The sequence below is a fragment of the Peromyscus eremicus genome, chromosome 1 (assembly GCF_949786415.1).
Source record: "Peromyscus eremicus chromosome 1, PerEre_H2_v1, whole genome shotgun sequence".
NCBI classification, from domain to species: Eukaryota; Metazoa; Chordata; class Mammalia; order Rodentia; family Cricetidae; genus Peromyscus; species Peromyscus eremicus.
Window position 1 is genome coordinate 27,616,212 of NC_081416.1, and position 21,456 is coordinate 27,637,667.

The window sequence follows — 21,456 nt, forward strand, 5'->3', positions numbered from 1 at the left end:
TCCTCTGCAAGAGTAGTGCACACTGTTAAATAATGAGCCATCTCTCCAGCCCTAACAAATTTATTTTAAAAACAATCCTTTGGTATTCGTATGATTTTTGCCCTTATTAAAATGAAGGCAGATTTGATACTGAGATGGATGTGCTTGTCTAGTACTGCATAGTGAATTAAAGATTGGTTGGATATTTGGTACTGAAGGACACAGAGCACCTTTAAATGTTTTCAGAACTGATGTATATTTGTATAATCATTGATCACTCCTTTGCCTTATACCATGTAGTTCAGAATGGCAAAAAAAAAGATGTTTAGTGTGACTTGAGAAATTGTTGGAAATTCTGTCCCCATCTCGAGCCAAAATTCACTTCACTTAAAAAATAAAGAAAAAACCTGCATTTATTTGTGTGGTAGGGGGCAGGGTGTGCTGCAGTGCGCTTGGGGAGTCACAGGGCAGTTTGCTGGAGTGGATTCTTCCCCCCGCACTACGAATTAGGAATTTGCAGAATCTCTCAGACTCCCAAAGTGCTAAGAGCTGCAAGTAGTGAGGAACTGGAGTCCACTTTTACTGACTTTAAAAGGCTCCTGGACACATACATCTCTTGCTTTCTCTGCATTTAGTGAAGATAGGTTGGGGTTTTGCAATTGGCCCTGGTCAGATGGAATTATCCCGTGGGAATTAGTCAATGCTACAGACCAAGGCTTTTGTTCCCAGAGCTGACTGTTGCACTACACCTTGCTCACTATGCTATGTTCAAACCAGTGGAAGCTTCATGGCATGATTGCTGACTCTGATAGTTCAAATTTGTCATCATTCAAAGCCCATTTAAGATCAGGATTAGAACACATGCAGCCATGTGCTGCATACCAATGTTTGTTCAGTAGCATATGTGGCAGAGGTCCTAAAGATTATATTGTCTAGGAATGTTACACTGTCTTAGTTTGCGTGAGTACAGTCTATGTGCTATTTGCACAGTGATGAAATTGCCTAACAAGACATTTCTCAGAATGTATCCTTTTAATTAAGCTATACATGACTGTTTTATTAGCCAACTTTGGTTTACTATAATAAAATGCCTCAGGCAATCAAACTTTATGAAGAAAGGTGTAGTTGGGCATAATGGTTCATACCTATAAGTCCAGCACTTCTGAAGTGAGGCAGGAAGTTCAGGAATTCAAAGTCACCTAGTCTAGACTCTCTCTCTCTCTCTCTTTCTTGAGACAGAGTTTCTCTGTGTAGCCCTGGCTGTCCTGGAATTCACTCTGTAGACTAAGCTGGTCTTAAACTCAGAAATCCTCCTGCCTCTGCCTCCCAAGTGCTGGGATTAAAGCTGTGTGCCACCACCGCCTGGCTAGGCTCTCTCTTAAAGGAAGAAGAAGAAGAAGAAAAAAGGGTTTATTAGTTTTGGACCTTGAGCTTTTTTTTTTTTTTTTTTTTTCTTAGTAGATAGGCTCTGTCTTTGTAGTTTAGGCTGGTCTCCTGTCTCAGCCTCCCCAAGGCCAGCATACCAGACTTTTAAAGTCCAACAGATTGATGACTTGGGTGTGGAGTGGACTCTCTTGGCAAGAGAGACTCAGAAAACTCAGTCAGCTTCTTTTTAGGGCAGGATGTGCCATTGAGGGCCACTTGAGTTCCACCAACTCATTGCCACTCTGGCAACCATGCTCTGAATACGTGGACTCTTGAGGAAAAAAAAAAAAATATCTAAACCATAGCAACTATAAGTAAATTGCTAAGAAAGGATAAAACACAGGTGTGTTTTCTTGGCTTACAATGTGCAAAATAAAAAACAGCTCGTTAGCTGCCAGTGTATAAACATGGAAAGGCTGGTGCTCCATTGCCACATGGCTGAAGGTGAACTGTAGACGTGAACAGACTGTCTTGTTGACACGGTCCTCAGCATTCTGTTACCTTTAGCCAGTCGATGGCTCCTTTTGTTTTCTTACCCTCCCCTTTGGCATCTGTGTCCTGACCACTTGTGGAAGGAAACTCCAGCCCATGGACAGCATTTCTCTGTAGCTGGAATCAGAAAGATAGGTTTTCAGCTTTTCCCAAAGTAAATTCAGGTGTACAGACAAACTGTAAAGCATCCCCAGTTTCAGATGTCCCGTTTGGAAATCCCGTTTGCCCCTGGAAACCTCTTCTCCTTAGGGTCTTCTTCCTAAGGTCTCTATAAAAGTGACTCTTGTGTTTCCCTTTGTTTGGGGTTTTAATAACCTTAGGCTCCAAAAACATCTATCCTTCTGAAAAGAAGTATAGGAGAGATACGTGCTTCCTACTCACGCTGTATTTGGGAAAATCATTCTGAAGGGAAAGATGACATAACAGTGTTTCAGATCAAAGTTGTACGTGTTTAGTTCACTTATCTTGACAGGCTTTTCTCCTCCACCCCCAGGGGGTAGTTTCAGGGCATCCAGATGGACAGATTGCCTATGTCCATATTTATGATGTTGGCTCTGGGAGTGGCTGTCAATATTGTTGACGAGCCTGTGATTAATATTTAAGCAGGCTAACCTATGTTTTCAAGAATGGCTGATGAAATTGCCGCTTTTCAGCCTGGAGTGACCCATGAGGTGACATTTCCCTGTTCGTTTACTAAGTGTTTTTTAAGCAGTGATTAAGGGCAGCCTTTAGCACGGTACCGAGGCACATCTGAGGTAAGACAAGACAATGACCAGAGCTGCCAGTTTCAGTTTATGGAACCACAGAAGACAGAGGACATCACATGTACCCATCTTGTGCCCCTCTATAGTTTTCAGGCCTCAGGATAGTTCTAAACCCATATCCCTCTAAAAATGTAAATTGTGTGTATCTCATTTAAAAGTTTCACTTGATAAAAGTGATGTTTTTGGAAACATTTATGAGATGCATTTGCTTTGGGTCACTTAGAATGCTTATTCCCAGGTATTAAGAATATTTCTATCACCTCTCTGGTGACCTAGTCTAACTCTGCAGTGCAGGTATAGATTCCATCAGTGTGTTAAATAGAAAAATCAGACGAATGACATAAAGTCACATTTCCTTGTAGCCGTTATGTGTATGTATGCATGTTCTTGTCTGTGTGTGAGATGTGTGGGTGGGTGAGCCATATTGCACACACTGTTGCTCTTCACCCTATTTCCTGAGGCCAGGTCTCTTGCTGAACCTGGAGCTTACAGACTCAGCAAGGTTATCCAGCCAGCAAGCTCCAGTGGGGGTTGTAAGGTTTGAAGCCATAATGTCTACATCTTTAACATGAATGCTGGGGAGCCCAAACTCCAGTCTTTACTGCCGGAACCATCTAGATCTAGCTTTTTATTAGCTTTAGCAGAATATCAGAATCTATCTAGCACTTGTGTAGATTTTTTTTCCAGTCCCCATAAATGATAGTGGCAGATAAGATGAAAATAATCACCATGAGATGTTTGCTTAGTTGCTAGTGTGTCACTTGTGGAAATTTACCTAACTTCTTGTTTTAACCACTGAGTAAGGCTAATAGAACCTATTTGTATGTTTTTGGTAGTGATGGTGTTTGTTTTTCTTGGATTTTGTTTGTTGTTGTTATTATTATTATTATTATTATTATTTTAGAAGCAGCTAAATAGCCAAGGCCAGTCTCGAACTAATGATGTTCCTATATCGACATCATCAGTGTTGGGATTACAGACATGTGCCACAAATCTAGCCTCATAGGGCTTGTGTGTGTGTGTGTGTGTGTGTGTGTGTGTTTGTCTGTTTGTTTCTCTGTGTATGTGTATGTGTGTGTGTGAAAATTAAATGATATCTTTCTTCATTGGTTGAGTTTCATGCTGGTAATTGTTAAGTTTTAGGGTATTTTTTTTTCAGTCCTGGTGGTCGAACCAGGGCTGTATACACCCTGTACAAGCACGCTACTGCTGAGCTACATCCCTAGTCCTTTGCTTTTTTTGTTTTTGTCCAGGGAAAATGATCACCACCTTGGAGCTGAGGCAGTGATTAACTTTTATTTTATATGTCTGTTCATATTCATCTCCCTCCCACAGTGTCCCACTCCCTGCTTGCCTCTGGTTGACCTGCTTCCTCTCCAAAACAGTCTTCCTTTCTACCTTTATATCACATATTGTTCATCACCTTCTCTTTTTATCCCCAACAAGGGGAAATTTTACCTCATAGAATTCTGAAAGGACGCTCCTGGGCCACTCCAGCTAGTAAACCCTGTGTGCATGGAGAGTGCTGTGCAGATAGTATGTGACTATCATGAAATCTTCACAGCAACACTAAGAAGCTAATTAACTCAGCCCATGTCATCTCAGTTAAGTAAGTTTTAGACATAGAATTCAAAGCCAGGTCCATCTGCTCCAGAGCCAAGTGTGGGAAGAGGCTTTGTGGGTTCCAGGGAATTCTGCTTCATCCATTCCCAGGCCTTTTGGACCCCATGTTCTGTCAAGGATATGTAGGATTCTTGTTAGCTTCTCAGTATTCTAATTCACTAACATCTCTTGGCTATTGTAACAATTTACCACAAATTTGGTGGTTTACAACGACAGACATTCCTTCCATCAAAGTTCTTGAGGCCCTCAAAGCACTGGCAACAACACAATTCTGTAGAGCCCACGGGGACTTTACACTGCTTGCCTTTCCAGGTGCCTGCTTGCTGTTGGCCTCCCATAGACCATGGTGCAGCATTCAGATCTCTGCTGCCTTCTTCAAAAGCCTTAATCCTCTGGGCTTCTCACACCTTTCCTGCATGTGTCTCCTGTCATTGGAATTAGGATCCATCCAGACGACCTACAATGATTTCTTCAAGTTTCACATCCGCAAAGATCTGTTTTCCAAATAAGACCACACTTACAGGTTCTCAGCATTAAGACAAGAAGAGCCTGTGTTCAGACCATCAATCACACAAGCTAATGGGTGCTTTCCCAAGAATCTGGCAAACTCTTGTCCTTGTAGCACAGCTATTTTTCTGGCAGTGACTGTTGGTTTCACAACTTAGGGGTCTGAGAGTATTTCTTTGCTTTGAACATGAATCTTACAGATAGCACACACCTCCTAGGCCCCTCCCAACACGGTCTGTGGCATCTAACAGGGTTCTGTTCTCTTGCAGATTGCGGACCTGCAGCTGCATAAACTGGACGAACTGGACTGTTTGATTCAGGGCCTGCTTTACGTTGACTCGGTTGGCTTCAACGGCAAGCCAGAATGTTACTATTTTGAAAACCCCACAAATCCTGAGTTGTGTCAAAAGAAGCCATACTGCCTTGATAACCCATACCCTATGTTGCTGGTTAACATGGGCTCAGGTGTCAGCATTCTAGCAGTGTACTCCAAGGACAACTACAAACGAGTTACTGGGACCAGGTAAACATGCTCTCGACTAGGAGAGCCTCTTTATGCTTAAACTACGCTATTTCATGATGAGCAGTACAGAGTAAAAGATTATTTACATTGGATATGTTTTTAAAAGAAATATGTTGGGCTCCTATACTAACCAAAAAAGGGTTTTATTGGATATTTGTTTTAGTTTGTTTTGGGGCACAGGATCTTAACTTGTAGTTAAGGCTACCCTCAAGCTTTAGAGTATAAGCCAAGGCTAGCCTCAGACTCAAAGTTTTGCCTCTGTCTCCTGAGTGCTGGGAGTTTAGGCATGAGCCACCATGACCAGTTTATTGGATGAGACATTAGAGGAGTAGAGGATGACTCATGTAAAGGTTGATAACATACGGTCTTTGTCTACTGGAGGCCCTACTCGGGTGGAGAAGGAGGATGGCACACATTAGTTTGCCAGCAGGTGGATGTACTGAGTGCTAAAGGGACCTCCAGGACTGCAAGCCCAATAGAAGGCTGGTTGGGACAGGGGTGGGAACTGGGATGGTCAGAGATGCTTCAGAGAAACTTGCTCTGGGAACCTTCTTAGTGTCAAGATAGGAAAGATGGCTTGAAATAGTATATCATCCCAACCAGCAAAGAGCCGTATAAGAAATGGTTTTTCCTCTTTTCATGTAAGTGAGCAGTGGATAGTCAGTGCAGCTGGTAGGAATTTTGGAATGCAGGGCACAGGAACACAGCCCCGTGACCCCAGGGGGTCAAGAATACTTTGAGGATTTTTTTTCCCATACATGCACTCTAAGACCCGCGAAGGGCAAGCAGGCTCAACTTCCAGTCAATAGAGAGCTCCACATGGCAAAAGGCTCTGTTGTCAAGTGTCGTTAAGAAAGCCCACTCTGAGCAACATTAAGCTGATTCAGAATGAAACATTCCTCCAACTTGCTAAACCACAAAACCCCCTTTTTAGAGGAGCTGAGAAGGATTGGTGCTGCATAGAGTGTGCTTAGGATGTCGTGCTGAAACCACCGTGCATGGCAAATGAATGTGGCACATTACTTGTCTGGGCCTCGGGGACCTCATTTCTGCCATGAAGGGTGTTTTTTTTTTTTTTTTTTTTTTTTTTTTTTTTTTTTTCGCGGGGGTAGGGGAGTACATTTGCAGCACTGAAAACTTTGCAGTGGCACTCTTCACCCTGGGAGAGAGGATCTGCCTTTTCAGTGTGTTTTTATGAATTGTGGTGGAACTGTGCGAATCAGTGTTCCTGGGAGAAAGTGATATTACCCAATGCGTGCAGAGATTTCAAGTTTTTGCCATTGGAGGTGGGACACACTACAAGCATGTAGCAGGTTGAAGTCAGAGATACTGATAAAATTCTGTAATGCTTAGGGCAGCTCCTCCAACAGCAAAAGATATATGGAGTCCCAAATATCAATAGTGCTACAGTTGAGAAACCCAGGTGCATACACACACTCCAACTGAAGTCAGCATGGGTTCTGAATGTAGTATCTGTTATGTTTATAAACTGCTCCCAGGTACACACCTTTCCTGTTTTTTAATTTTCATTTTACTTATTATTATTCATTATCATTGTGTAGCTCTGGCTGGCCTGGGATGCATCATGTAAACCAGGGTGACCTCAAACTCACAGAGATCTACCTGTCTCTTCCTCCTGAGTGCTGGGATTAAAGATGTGCACTATAATTCCTATAATGTGCACTGCATACATGTTTTCTTTAAGAATACAGTAGCTTACTTCCTTGCCCAGGAACAAACACGGATCCCATGGTCTCCTTAGGACCAACAGGAGGCTCAAGATATGAATACTGAGCTGAGCAGGTCTTCCCTTAGAGAGTGCTTTCCTGTCGAAGGTGTAAGTTTTACAACAGCTACAGACTTCTCCCAGGAGTCATTGAATTGGTAAAGCTGCTCTCAAGGTAATAACAAGCTACACATTTCCCATGGTTAGAAATACTTACACTTTTGTTGATGCATACACAATAGCTAATGAACGACATCACAGATGCATTCTCAGATGTGCTGGCTCCAGGGATCTGTATCATCTTGAGAAGCCGTGATGGAGCTAGTTGTGGGTGTGGCTTCTTCACAGGTGGAGTAATGCCTACAAACCCCAGATGTTGAGGAATTTAGGATCCTCCTGCCTCAGTCTCCCAAGTGCTGGTATTACAAGTGTGTGCCACCACTTCCAGCTCAGATGTCTCTCTTGTTATATGTTAGAAAACATCAGATGTAAACTCTAAGGATCAGTGGTGAGAATTAGCATATGGGACACACTTTGGGGACCGTTGATATTAAGCAAGCTCTTTACCACTGAGCTACCTCAGTGGGGACCACTGATGGAAGCATATTGTGTAAGCTTCAAGTTTTGTTGCTTCTCTTATAAACTGAGAGTTGTAACTCCAGGTTTTTGTTCATGTTTTTTTTTTTTTTTCCTTTCTTATATTTCCCCTGTAAGCATTTTTTTTTTTTTGGTGGCTTTCATTTTGTTTTTCATTTTATTTCATTTTGGATTTCATTTCATTTCATTTTTTGGTTTTTTGAGGCAGTGTCTCACTATGCGCCAAAACTAGCCTTGAATTTTCCACAAAATACATCAGCCATAGCCTTCCAAGTCCTGGGGTCACAGGCAGCCATGCTTCTGTGTGTGTGTGTGTGTGTGTGTGTGTGTGTGTGTGTGTGTGTATGTGTGTGTGTGTGTACACATGTGTGCTGGTACAAATACATGACAAGGTTTCCCAAAGAACCTGGAAGCTCACCAATTCTGGTAGGCCCGATGTGCTGGCCAGTGAGCGTCAGGGATCCTCTTCGATCCAGTCTTCATACTCACACCCCAGGCTGGGGGAGCCACCTCCCCAGCTGCGCCAGTATATGGAAGACACCACGTCATTTCATGATATCCATTTTCTTCTACATGTTTTAAATGGTTGCTTTTGTATACCTTCACTGCTTCCTAGATTGGGAACAATCATTTTTCCCTCTAGTGACACAAGTCCAATTCTCAGTCTGAAAATTCGTACTTGACAGGTAATGTTACTGTGTGTAGTCTGTTAAAAGAAGAAAGTGACTCTGGAACTTAAATGGAAGGAACAGTGCATCTCCCTTGGTCATTCAGGAATTTACACGTATGCCCATCAATGTCCATTGCTCTATAGGCATTGCCAATTTAATTACTAAAATGAGAAACTGAAGATTTCATCTCACTCTGATGAATAATAATATCCAGTGCCCTTTTCTATCTGTATATTTTGTCTCTGGTCTACTGAGGATTTTTCTGCATGTCTGTCAAAACAGACAGATGTATCTGCTTGTGAGTAAGAAAATTTCTTGACTAAATACAAAGGTTGAGGGTAATGACAAGTGCTAGAGACTCTTGGCTCTTCTGTGACCTTGCATTCCTCTCTCCTGTCAGCAGCACACCAGCTGTCCCGATGCATGCCTGCTTTCCCATCCAGCTTTTTATCTGGAATCACTCACCATTTTCTAGTCGTACCCCATTTCCAGTTCTCCCAACACATCAGTTGATGAGTTACCTTCTTTCTAAGTCAGCCAGTCTCTAGAGTTGCCTACATCTGGAGTTGGTGGCTGAATGCCTCTATCAAGGTGGTTGCCTAGTGTTCAAAGAAGATTATCAGAGACAAAAACTGTCAAAGCTAAAAATGGGAACCAAGGCTTTTTTTTTTTTAAAGTATACAGGGAGCAAACAAGAAAATGTCGACGGCACACAACCCACCAAGTGTTTTCATTAAACACATTTATGTGGGGTTTGGTGTGCAGATGAAGGTAGACTTTCTTTTTGTATGTGTGCCTGTCTGTTTCCTTGTGATGCCACACCCGTGACTTGGGTAGCTTTTGCTGGTGGTGCACATCGACACCTAAATGGCCCTTGGAAAAAGAACTCTTGAGTTGAAGGTTTTTTTTTTCTTTTAGAATCAAAGTCTGAGACTATGACACTATTTTATTATGAAGACAATATTTAAAAGCTATGTCCTTGTGTATAATCTGGTGTCTTCTTGGTAATTATTGATAATTAGTATAATTTGCCATGCATTTATTTTCTTCTTTAATCTCAACTTAATTTTCCCCCTTAGAATTAAAAACTGGTGATCAAATGCAAATTGTTTTCCCAGAATTCGTGGCTCTTTGAAGCTTCAGAACCAAATGATATGAGTAGCAAGCTCTTCTCTATTTATCATGCATGGTAAATCAGAGAGAAGCCTTTCCCAGCAGTTGGGAAGTAAAGTCCCCTTTCTTGCGGTGACTTCCCTAATGGTAGTTATTTCCCTGGATTGGGTTTTCATGACACCAGGTAGCTTGGATATTGATGTATAATTAATTTTATTCTCAGCTACTATAATTATTTTCTAAGTTTGGCAGCAAGGTCTGTTTTAGAACCATAACCTCCAAAACAGTGGAAAATTTTAAAACATACTTCCAGCATTTGGAAACATTTTGTGACCTTTTTTTACTCTTACTGGTGGGTGGTAATTAGAAGTAAGCAATACCCTTTCCCAAAGACTAGTAGAAAGCAATCTTTTATTAGGTAGATAGTAGTTTTACTCTCAAAATTTCTGAGGTAGGATGAGATGATTACTGTAGAGAAGCAGGGTCAGGGAAGGCAGCCTTTTGGGGGACATGCTGGGACAGTCAGGAGTCAGGTTTCTTCCTGGAGACTGGCTCTATAGTTGGGAACTATGCACACACCATTTCTCTCCCCGTGTACTTGCATTTAGTTGCATATGGTGTTCTAACACCAGCCATTTCTCTGGCTATGTGCTGCTTTCAGACTCTCCAAACAGAACAAGCCATGGTTTGGCCCCTTTCATAGGTGCGAAAACTGAATGAAGCATGTAGGCTAGCAGCTAGCTGAAGGTCTCACAACAGAAACCAGTGAGAGTCTTTCTCAATGCTATTCGCAAATTTAGGGGCAAGTTTCTCTTGACATTTGATCTTAGCCACTGCCCGCTTTTCTTATCCAGTCTATCCTCGAGTTCTGTTCTGACTCCAGCACTTCGATTCAGATGCCCTCTGCTCTCCAACAAAGTGCTCCTTCGCTTTCCCGCATTTTTCTGACCCGCATTCATAGTCTTGCTGTATCTGGGGACTTGGATGGGCATATCACAAAGCAAAAATTTAAAAAAAAATCAACCTTATTGTCCTTCAGTCTTGGAGGCGGGACATTCCTAGGCCTGTGTTGCTTGCTGACTGGTTGTGAGACCTTTGAAGAAGCTCTGGAGATGGCAGCTAAAGGCGACAGCACCAATGTTGATAAGCTGGTGAAGGACATTTACGGAGGAGACTATGAACGATTTGGCCTTCAAGGATCTGCTGTAGCATCAAGGTAGAGACTAAGTGGCTAGGAGCTGTAGAGAATCCACACAAGGCAGGCTGTCCACCCTGGCCATTCATCTAGTGTTCTTTTTTTAAAATAAATGCCAGCCTACCAGCCTGGTGTAAATATCTGTCATGTCAGATCTCAGACTTGATCACCTGTCCTTAATGAAGCACCAAGACGGTTACCACTTGTGCTTAAAATAAGGCAACTTTGAAAGAAGGTTCTGGAAAATGCCACAGTTTCCCCTGTTTCGTTCTTGTCCAGATAGCTAGAAGCATTACAAGTTTCTTCCCCATTAATAGTCATACTGCTTTGTCCCTTGTTAAGAAGCGGGCAGCTAGTCATTCATAGTGTAATACTGTCTGTTTATAAACCATAAGAGCAAAGACAGGTCATTGAGTTTGAACAGGATTATTCATAATGCTTCCCAGAGTACCTTGGTGGAAGCTTAGGTCCTGCCTGGGGGTGACTTTGAATACTCTCACTGATATTTCCAACATAGCTTTGGCAACATGATGAGTAAAGAAAAGAGAGAGTCCATCAGCAAGGAAGACCTCGCCCGTGCCACACTGGTCACCATCACCAACAACATCGGCTCCATTGCTCGGATGTGTGCGCTGAATGAGGTAAGGCTTTAACCCTGAGAATGCCGGGGATGGGGTTGGGGGGGAGAATCCCCAGGCATCATCTTTGGCAGTATAATAACTGTTGTCGTTCTTAGGAATCTTGCCCTTTCTTATGTGGTTGCGCCTTAGAGAACAGAAGGGTATAGTGAGTGGGGAAGAAGATAATATGATTTACTTTTAAACAGATCCCCCTGTGGAAGCATGTCAGAATTCCAGTCCATGGGCCATTCTTTCTGTTATGATTGCCACATGCCACTGAGATGTGAGGAAAGCCCTGGGTGTGTGTGTGTGTAGATAATTACTCATAAAACGCTCCCACCTGCGGTACTTGATATTCTCTCTGCTTTCAGCTTCTTTACAGTGTTGCCTTGTGGCATGGAGTTCAAGCAGCATTGTACAGGGCTATCAAAGCAAAGAGAGCTTGCTACAGTCAAGGCCATCCAGAGCCCCAGGCACAAAAAGCGGGTAGAGCTGGGGGCAGACAAAGCTTTATTAACAAGTTTTGAAAGATTACATTCTTCTGAGGGGGAAAAAAAAAAGTGGAATCCCTTTCTAAGAAACAAGATTCAAGAAGTAGAACAACCCTGTCTTTGAGGTGTAGTAGGAAGACAAGAAAAAGAAGTTGGGGCTTGGAACAGGTAATAGGAGAAATAGATAAGAACCACAGCAGGCACTTTAAATAAATACATAAACAAATCTTTTTAAAAAAGGGAAGAGGGGTGGGGCTGGAGAGATGGCTCAGCAGTTAAGAGCACTGGCTTCTGGAGGTCCTGAGTTCAATTCCCAGCAACCACATGGTGGCTCACAACCATCTATAGTGGGATCTTCATGCCCTCTTCTGGCATGAAGTTGTACATGCAGATAGAGCACTCATATACATAAATAAAAATAAATCTTTTTTAAAAAGACACAGCAGGTCAGTAAGAGGTTTTGAAATACATAATTTTTAATAGAAATATGGCATGCATGCAAAAGACAGTTCAAACTGTAAATATCATAAGTATCACACACTTGTGCACACACACACACACACACACACACACACACACACACACACACAAACTCTACCTAGATCAATAAACGAAACTTCACAGATACTTCAAAGCCTTTGTGAAGGGCTAAAGAGATGGCTCAGTGGTTAAAACACATGCTGCTATTGCCGAGGACTTGAGTGTAGTTTCTAGCACCCAAGCCTTGCAGTCACCACTGCCTTTAACTGCAGCTCCAAGGGATCTGTCGAGACCCTGCCGAGCTGAATTACAAGGCAAGTTTGTTTGTTTGCTTGGGTTGGTTGGTTTGGTTTTGTTTTAATGCTGATCCTGGCTTTGAACTTGGTGATTACAAAAAGAGACCTCCTCCTTTCACACCACTGAGTAGAGTATACCACTGCCCCCTGGAGAGCAGTCAGCGTTTACTGGAAGTCCCTAGTCCACTGGGGTTTAAATGGGAAGCTGCTGGTGATCAGCTTCCAGAGACATGCTTCTCAAAGTCCACTTTGGTCAAGAGATTCATTGGAAACAAAGGTTTATTTTTTCAGGCTTTAACCTTTACAGTGTGTTTTTCCAAGTAGCTAAACAAGCTGTAAGACTAATGTGTGTGGGTAGGCTGGCTGCGCTCATGGCTCTCAAAGGTCAATTGCATAGTGACACCCTTTGCCCCACAGAGCAACTGTGCCCTTTCCCCTACTTTCCAGAGTTACCTTCAGCCCTGTAGTCTGCGGGAACGGGCCAGGTCTTCTCACAGATACCAGAATCCCTTTGGGAGAGGCCAACTGCCTTTATTCTTTCGCATTAGAAAATGTACCCATGTTATTTGCTGGCGTGAGTAACTGCTCTGCATGTTTCCTGTGCAGTTCAGTGATGGAGTGACTACCCTGGGACCAAGGATCTTCTAGAGGCTGCCGAGTTAGTGTGGGCTCTCTGAATTCACAGCTCAGGGATTGGCAGTATCAGATTCCCTGGGAGAGCAGAAACCAAGGTCATCAGCCCTTGTGTTGCTCTCCGCAGTTGCGGATTTGAGAATCTTTGATTTTAGCCATGTCATGTAATGGGGCACCATGTTTCCTGAAGCTGAGTTGGGTTTTTGTTATGATAATGAAATGCTTTCCTCTCAACTTTTTTTTTTAAGTTTTAAAATTGATTTTATTGTTTTAAATGATGTATATGTGTGCACCTCAGGGGTGTACATGGGAGCCAGATGCCCCCAGAGTCCAAAGGAGGTAGAACCCCCTGGGGCCAGAACTACCACGGGCTAGTTACAGGTGGTTGTGAGCTATCTGTTGTGGGTGCTGGGAATCAAACGCGGGTCTTCTGGAAGTGCATCATTTTCTTACTCTTAACCACTGAGCCATCACTCCAGCCCTCCCCCCAACTTTAAGCTTTATTTAATCTTCATTAGCATATATCAATTCATAATGTGTTTTATTATGACATTTTCATACTGTACAGAGTATATTTTGATCATATTTGCTTCCCTTACTCTTTCTTGCACCCTCTCCCACTGGCACTGATTCCCCTTCCTCCTCCCAAGTGACCCCCTAGCCTCCCTTTCTACCCCCCAGCCCCCCCACCCCCACCCTGCTTCGATCTCACCAATGATTTTCATTAATGCTTTTTAACAGGAGCCTTGGTGAAGGTTTGTTTACAAGAGCAAAAAAGACAATGTTGCTCCATCCTCCATCAGCCATGGACTGTATAAATCCTCAGGGAGGGATGGGAGCTATGAGCCCTTTCCACCCACCCCTATGACAGGGTGGCAGGCTCAACCTTGTGCAGGTCATCCCAGCTGCTGTGAATGAAATAGTCCGACAGCCTCTGCGCTCCCCTTCCTCTGGCCCTTACATTCTTTCTATTCCTTTTCCCACTATATTGCTTGAGCCTTAGAGGGAGAGCTATAATAGATGCCTGGTCATTCAGCTGTCATTTATTTTCAGACCAATTATACGTGAATGCAAGAAGAAGCTCCTCTGACTAAGGCTGACGTCATCTCTAATCCGTGGGCACAGACAACTATTTAGAAGACAATTTTGATAGGCGCATCATGTTCTTTTAGCAAACACAATAGCTTCCCAACTAGGGCCTCTTGACCTCTCCAGGCCCAGGTATTGACCGGGTGTGTATCACCAGATGTGAATTTCCTCCTGGGAAGTGTGTCTCAGTTCCAATCTGAAAGCAGTAGGTTACCCCATAGTGCACTTACCACTGTTGTACCTGTGGGCACATCTTGCTTGGACAGTTGTTACACTCAAGGTGCACCACAGCTGGCTAAGGCTGTGGATGTCATTTCTCTCCCAGCAGCATGCATTGCACCTTTTATTTAGTTTTGAGTAGATAATGCAGAGTCCCAAAGACAGCAGACAGGCAGTCAGGGAAGCAAGTCCATTTCTACACTCGCCTCCCCTTCAGTCTCACTAGGGAAGGTCCCTTGTTTTTAGATTTGGTTTGTCCTTATTCTGTGTTTTATATGGATTGGCATAAACATGTGCTTTCAAAGATAGCAAGCTCTACAGAACATTCTGTCTTTTTAAAAATGTATTTGTATATGTGTGAGTGTCTTGCCTGCATGTATTTCTGTGCACTACATGTGTGTAGTGCCCACCAAGGCTAGAAGAGGGCCTCAGATTCTCTGGGACTGGAGTTACAGACAATTGTGAACTGACATGTGGGTCCTGGGAATTGAACCCAGATCTTCTGGAGAATCGGCTGAGAAATAATCACAAACTATACAGTCCGCCGTCTACATACTATGCTGCATCCTGCTTTGCTGGTTTGGGTTTTAATTGTGAAAGTTTCTGGGTATAGATAGAAGGATAGAGGATAAAGGACTCCCATGTATCAGTTCATACTGAGCGGTTTCTAGGACTTGGCCACCTGTGCCTCATCTATCTCTTTTCTTGTTTCTCCTTCTTCTACTCTTCTTCTTAGCTTAAACATGAGAAGTTTAGTTCCACCATCGTTACCATCCTGCACATGCTTCAGATATGCATCTCTGAAAATATTGCCTCCCACTGTTTTACATAGTGTGTCTTGAGATTGCTGTATTTCTATTTCAACATTTGTAGTAGCTGTCTCTACATGCTATTAAAGACTTGAGCACTTTCCTGATACTTAGGGTATTTTTTTAGCCTTTGCATTATCAAAAATCCTACAGTATAAATACATATATATGTTTTATACATATATATTATGCACACATTTATACAACATACAATTTTGTATAAATGTCAGTATTATCTGTAAGATAAATTTTTAGCTGGGCGTAGGAGCCCACACCTTTAGTACCAGAATTCAAGAGACAGAAACAGGCAGATCTCTGTGAGTTTGAGGCCAGCCTGGTCTAAATAGTGACTTCCAGGCAAGCCAAGTCTGCATAGTAAAACTTTGACTCAAACAAAATGAATGAATTAAATAAATTAAAAAGATAAATTTCTGAATCAATGGGTACGTTGATTATGATTTTGACAGACATCATAAAACTCCTTCCATAGCTGGGCAGTGGGAGCACACGCCTTTAATCCCATCACTCACGAGGCAGAGCCAGGCGAATATCTGTGAGTTTGAGGCCAGCCTGTTCTACAAAGTGAGTTCCAGGACAGTCTCCAAAGCTACAGAGAGAAACCCCGTCTTGAAAAACAACAACAACAACAAAAAAATCCCTCCTTCCATAAACATAGTTCTAATTTGTTTTTCCACTAAGCATAATATATAAATCTCTAAGAGGGCTGTTAACCTTTTTTTTTATATTTTTTAATCTAATAGAAAAGAAATTATACCTTAATATAAGTGATTATGTATTTTCATATATTTAATCATTATTAGTGTTTCCCTTTTTTAAAGTTTCTTAAATTACATGTATTTGTGTGTGTGTGTGTATTTCTGTGTGGATGTATGTGTAGGGGTGCAAACATACTATGGTCCTTGTCAGAGGACAACTTGTGGGAGTCAGTTTTTTTCCTTGTGCTCTGCTGGTTCGAGACATTAAATTGAAGTCATCAGGCTTAACAGCAAGCACCTTTACCCACTGAGTCATCTTGCTGGTTCAGTAATTCTCATTTTGTGCACATGTGAACAGTCTATTAATATACTATTCACCCATTGTGTATTGCCTGCTTTCTGGTTGGTTTGCAGGAACTCTTTATTAATTAACAAATCATTTCCTTTGATATGTACTGAAGATAATTCTTCAAGTAAACAAATCAATTTTACTAGATTTTGAGTATCGTAGCTCCTCTACTTTGCCGTTAGTTTTTATTATTCTCAATTATGTGCGTATCTGTCTTTGTAGCTATGTGAACGTGAGTGCAGGTGGTTGCAGAGGTCAGAGGCATTGGATACCCTGGAGCTGGAGTTATAGGCGGTTATGAACTGCCTCGTGTGTGTGCTGGGAACCAAACTCTGGTCCTTTGCAAGAGCAGCATGTGCCCTTAGCTCCCGAGCTGCCTCTCCAGCCCTACCTCACTCTTGAGAAGAGCTCACTTCTATTTTCCTAGTCACTTCTCATTTTCCTTCTTTGTCAAACATTTGTAATTTTGACCCACCTGGCTTTTCTTTGAAATAGGAAATGCTTGTCAGAATTTAATCCTGACTCTACTCCATCTGTCTTCCTAGTAGGGTGATACAAGAATTCTACTTTGCGCCCCCCAAGTTTAGTTAAATTCCTCTTTATATGTATGTACATATATATTATATAATATATATATAATTGAAAATGGAGTTAAAGTTACAGTTAAATCTGTCCCTCAGCCCCCCCCCCCCAAACTCTTTCTTTACCTTGCATGTTCTGTAGTCTGGTTAGTTTGTGGCTCCAAACTTTATTTCTAATGGAAATATACTGAAAGTACCTGAGTCCTTCACCCACGGAATATTTTCAGTGACTAATGTCTTCATGAACATCTATTGTTAAAACTTGAGACATTTCAAAGATGATACTCCTAGACCTTGATTACTCGTGGTACACAGAGCAGAAAATAACTAACCAAGGCTCTCTTGCCTTTGATCTGAGTGACCATGGCAACTGGCCTTGGTCCAGCATCTGCAGGCTGAGCTCAGTCTTTAGCTTCAGAAATACCTTAGGGTACAGTGGGAAGAGCTGCGGGAGCTGAAGCCTGTCTGCATACACGGAATGAGAGCAATGCTCATAAGTGTTTCACAGAAGGAAAATCTACACCCATGACATGTATTTTTGTTACCATATTTTAACCCTTCTGTTGCTCAAACAAGATATTCTATTCTTGAGGGCAGAGATGGATATTGTTTCTTCATTATATCCATCTTAGTAGATTAACAAACCACACCATAGCCATTCATTTTACTTATACGTTGATTGTAAGAGTGTTTTATGCTTGGAGTTGGGGGGGGCAGCTGAGGGACAGTTTTAACTGTAACTTTAACTCCATTTTCAATTATATATATATTATATAATATATATGTATATATGTATATACACTATATTCTATACATATGTATATATACTATATGTACATATATATTATATAATGTACATATATGTTGTAAACGGAAGATATATCAGGCCTAATGCAACCTGGCATAATAACTGTAAACAATAACCTAACGACCCGTTCCTTATCATGTCTGCTTTGCCCACACTCTAGTTTGCTTTCTGTTGCTGTGATAAAGAGCATGAGGTGGCAGTCTGGGGTGGAAAGGATTTACTGGGCCTTCATTTCCTAATCAAACTCCATCATTGAGGGAAACCAAGGCAGCAGCACAAGCAGAGCAAGACCCTGGAGGCGGGGCCTGAAGCAGAGACCACAGAGGAAAGCTGCTTACTGATGCTGACCTGCTCAGCCTTAGACAAGCCATATATGACACCACGTGACACACCCACAGGGAGCTGGGCCGTCCCACATCAGTCAGGAAAATGCCCCCCCCCCCCCCAGACTTGCCTACAGAGCAGTCTGATGGAGACATCTCAGCTGAGGATCCTCTTCCCAACTGATTCTAGTTTGTTGTCACATTAAGAAAAAAGCCAGCATAGCCTGACCAAAAATCTGCCCCTTCTGTTCTGTGGAATGCTCTGTCGGTTTAACTTGGGTTTTGGAGATGCTAAAATAGTTCCATTTACAGACATTGACTGAGCGGGGTCATCTACAACCACACACATAACACTGAGTCTTTACTAAATGCTGTTTTAAGCCCTGGTTTAATTGTTTTCTTGTTGTTTTTGTTTGTTTGTTTGTTTTGTTGTTTTTTTTTTTTTCAGAATATTGACAGAGTTGTATTTGTTGGGAACTTTCTCAGAATCAATATGGTCTCAATGAAGTTGCTAGCATATGCCATGGACTTTTGGTCTAAAGGACAGCTGAAAGCACTGTTTTTGGAACATGAGGTAGGTCAGGTTCACGGGGACTTAATTGTCCCATGTGTATTTTGGGTTAAATTGCCTTTTAACTTCGTATTTATTACCTTCCCCACCCCTCAAAAAAGTCATTTATATAGTGGAAGCTTTCTTCATCAACAGTGGAGATTTGAAGATGGTTACTAAAATGAAAACAAAAAGTCATTTGGAATTGTGAATTATTATTAAAACTGTTGTGGGAACAGTATGAAAAGTTCTTTGGAGAACTAAAAGTAGAATTAGATGACCCAGCAGCCACACTTCTGTGTAGTTATCCAACATATGTGAAGTCAGTATGCTGAGGAGATGTCCCCGTGATTGATGATGAAATGATTTAACACATGTAAAAAACTCAGAATAATTTCTAGCATGTGATAAGGCCTCAGCAGCTGCAGTAAAGATCCCGACATATCCGCGCCATCTCTGAGGTAACTGCTGAGCCAGGCAAACGAGGAGCTGTGTCTCCAGCCCTTTCGAGACTAGGTAGCTAGGGACTTGGTATTTGTATGTCCTAGTATCCTCCCAACCCCTTCATACACTAAAATCCTAACCCGAAGACGATTTTATGAGAAGCTGAGGGCTGAGCTCTCTGGAAAGGAATTAGCATCACTATAAAAGAGGCCCCCTTTGCAAAGCCAGGTTAAGGTGACACAGCACTCCACAAGGAGCATGACTTTGACAAACACCATGATTTTGGACTGCCCCGCCTCCAGAAAGCCAGGAAATGAAGTTCTGTTGTTTATAAGCCACCCACTCTTTGGTATTTTGTTGCATTTAGTAGTCCAATGACTAAGACACTAGTTCCTAAAACAGCTGAGTTTTAGAAATGTTCGTTTTCATAGAAATATTAGCTTCTATTGTACAGGAAGGCAGTGATACCATATGCCAGATACAGCCCTAAGTCCTTTCCTATATTAGTATAGATAAATATGCGTTCAGATAAATTATAGTTATTTGATCACTCAATCTTTTTGCAGATCAGCCTTTGTTTGTTTTGTGTTGCAGGAAGTCAACTGCATTGCCTCTGTTATGCTAACCACAGGTCCTGCTTCTAGCCCATATCCCCAGCCATGAATTCTGTTTTTAATATTATACATCTGTAAAGTTCAGGGCAGCATTCTGAGAACCAGTGACAGTAATAGTTCTTTGGCTAAAAGTCGAGAAACAATCCTACAGAGGCTCTCTGTTGTTTTGTAGGGTTATTTTGGAGCTGTTGGGGCCCTGTTGGAACTGTTCAAAATGACTGATGCGCAGTAGATGAAACAGCCTCCTATGGGGACAGGGAACTGACAGACACTGCCAGAGAAGGTGACATCTCCTTGGGACAGAAGCCAAGCCACTGTGGTGGATGAACCTGCTGTATTTGTAAATAACTTAAAATCCTAGATCTTTTGCTCTTAGGTTTCCAGCTTATGATACAAAATGGGGAATATAATAATTTTTTTCTGTATACTGTATTTTTTAAAAAAGAAATTGTGCAGCGTGGCCAAACCTACCAAGTTCATGCATTAACTTTGAAAAGTTGTGTGATGTTTAAGAGGGGCCTGAAATGAAAGCGCTGTTCACTTTTCTTCTGGGGTTTACTGATCATTGTGGTAATTTTAACTTCATTTAGTAATTACTCTAGGAGATTTTACCTTTACTTATATTTTTTCATGACGTTTCATGATTTGCTCTTGGTTTCAAATGAAACTACGAATCTGGCATGTTGCACTGTGAACACTTTGTTTGTTTGTTTACTCTCTTCTCTTATCCTTTCTGTTTCATGTCTTAGGACAAAAAAAAGTCCTTCTCCTGTTTTTGTCCCCCGTGATCTCACTCTTATCTATCTATACGCTTTCCTTGTTGTGATTGCTCATGTCAATCAAGGTGCTGACCAACTCAACACAAAGTTAAACACATAATCTGAAGTTCTAAAAATGTGACCGCAGTGAGAAGACTTTAAAGGAAAGGGTTAATGAAAGTGGCAAACATTGAACATTATATGCAATTTTATCTTTGTCTTCTTACCCCTCACAGTTATAATGTTTCATTGGATTTACTTTACACTAAGTTAAAATAGTCTGTCATAAATTATCCTCATTTATGTATGCTGTATGAATGGCAGCAAATCCCTGTGTAAAGTTTGGAGGAGCTCCCATATCTAATCTGGTCACACTAGATTTAGGGGAAGTCATGAGTTGAGGTGTCAGTTAGAAATAATGATCTGTTTTGTACATGTTTGTACCTAGGAACCATGTAACAAGACATCATGAGTAATAATGTTAAAGTTTATTTTTAAATTTCTGTGTTAGTATTTAAACTGAGATTTGTACTTTATTTCATTTCTAAACTTAAATATAATTTATGATACTCACATATACAGACATTTCCTTCTGAAAGGTTTTCATTAAGCTAGATGGGTCACTTTCAAATGAGGATGTTGTATGCACACTGTAGCCCAAGATCTAACAGTCTTTTGGATTGAGGGAACCCTCACAAGGGCTTTTTGAAAGGCAATACAGTTACTCTTTGGTCAATCTTCACCTCTCTACCTTACGGTGCACCACCTTTCATTTCCATATCCTTGAGTCTTGAAGAAGTTGATGCTAATGGAAGAATTCACTTGTCTGGTTTAAATAAAGCCCGTTTCTGTTGGGATGTTTTTAGTGTATATGTTATTTTCATTTCTTATACCTCGTCTTTATATTTATCTGCTTTATATGTAAAGTAACTGTATGTTGTTGTTGTTGTTGCTACTGTTGTCTTCTTTCTGCTGCATGGCTCATAATAGGAGGCTTTCCCACAAGCGTGGCAAGGTCCAGACAGAGTCTTCAGCTGGAGCTTTAGGCCTACGTAGGGATT

The 21,456-nt window shown here is 41.7% G+C and overlaps 1 protein-coding gene across 5 annotated transcripts in view; it reads left to right on the forward strand.

Moving 5' to 3' along the window:
* Positions 1-20,124, forward strand: part of Pank1 (pantothenate kinase 1) — a 66,990-nt gene extending 46,866 nt beyond the window's left edge. For all 5 annotated transcript variants that reach the window (XM_059258832.1, XM_059258823.1, XM_059258839.1 and 2 more), the window contains 5 exons: positions 5,060-5,313; positions 10,460-10,636; positions 11,133-11,256; positions 18,478-18,603; positions 19,810-20,124. In XM_059258832.1, the coding sequence (XP_059114815.1) occupies positions 5,060-5,313; positions 10,460-10,636; positions 11,133-11,256; positions 18,478-18,603; positions 19,810-19,869 (741 nt within the window). In that variant the 3' untranslated portion in view covers positions 19,870-20,124. The remainder of the gene's footprint in view (positions 1-5,059; positions 5,314-10,459; positions 10,637-11,132; positions 11,257-18,477; positions 18,604-19,809) is intronic.
* Positions 20,125-21,456: the final 1,332 nt, after the last annotated feature.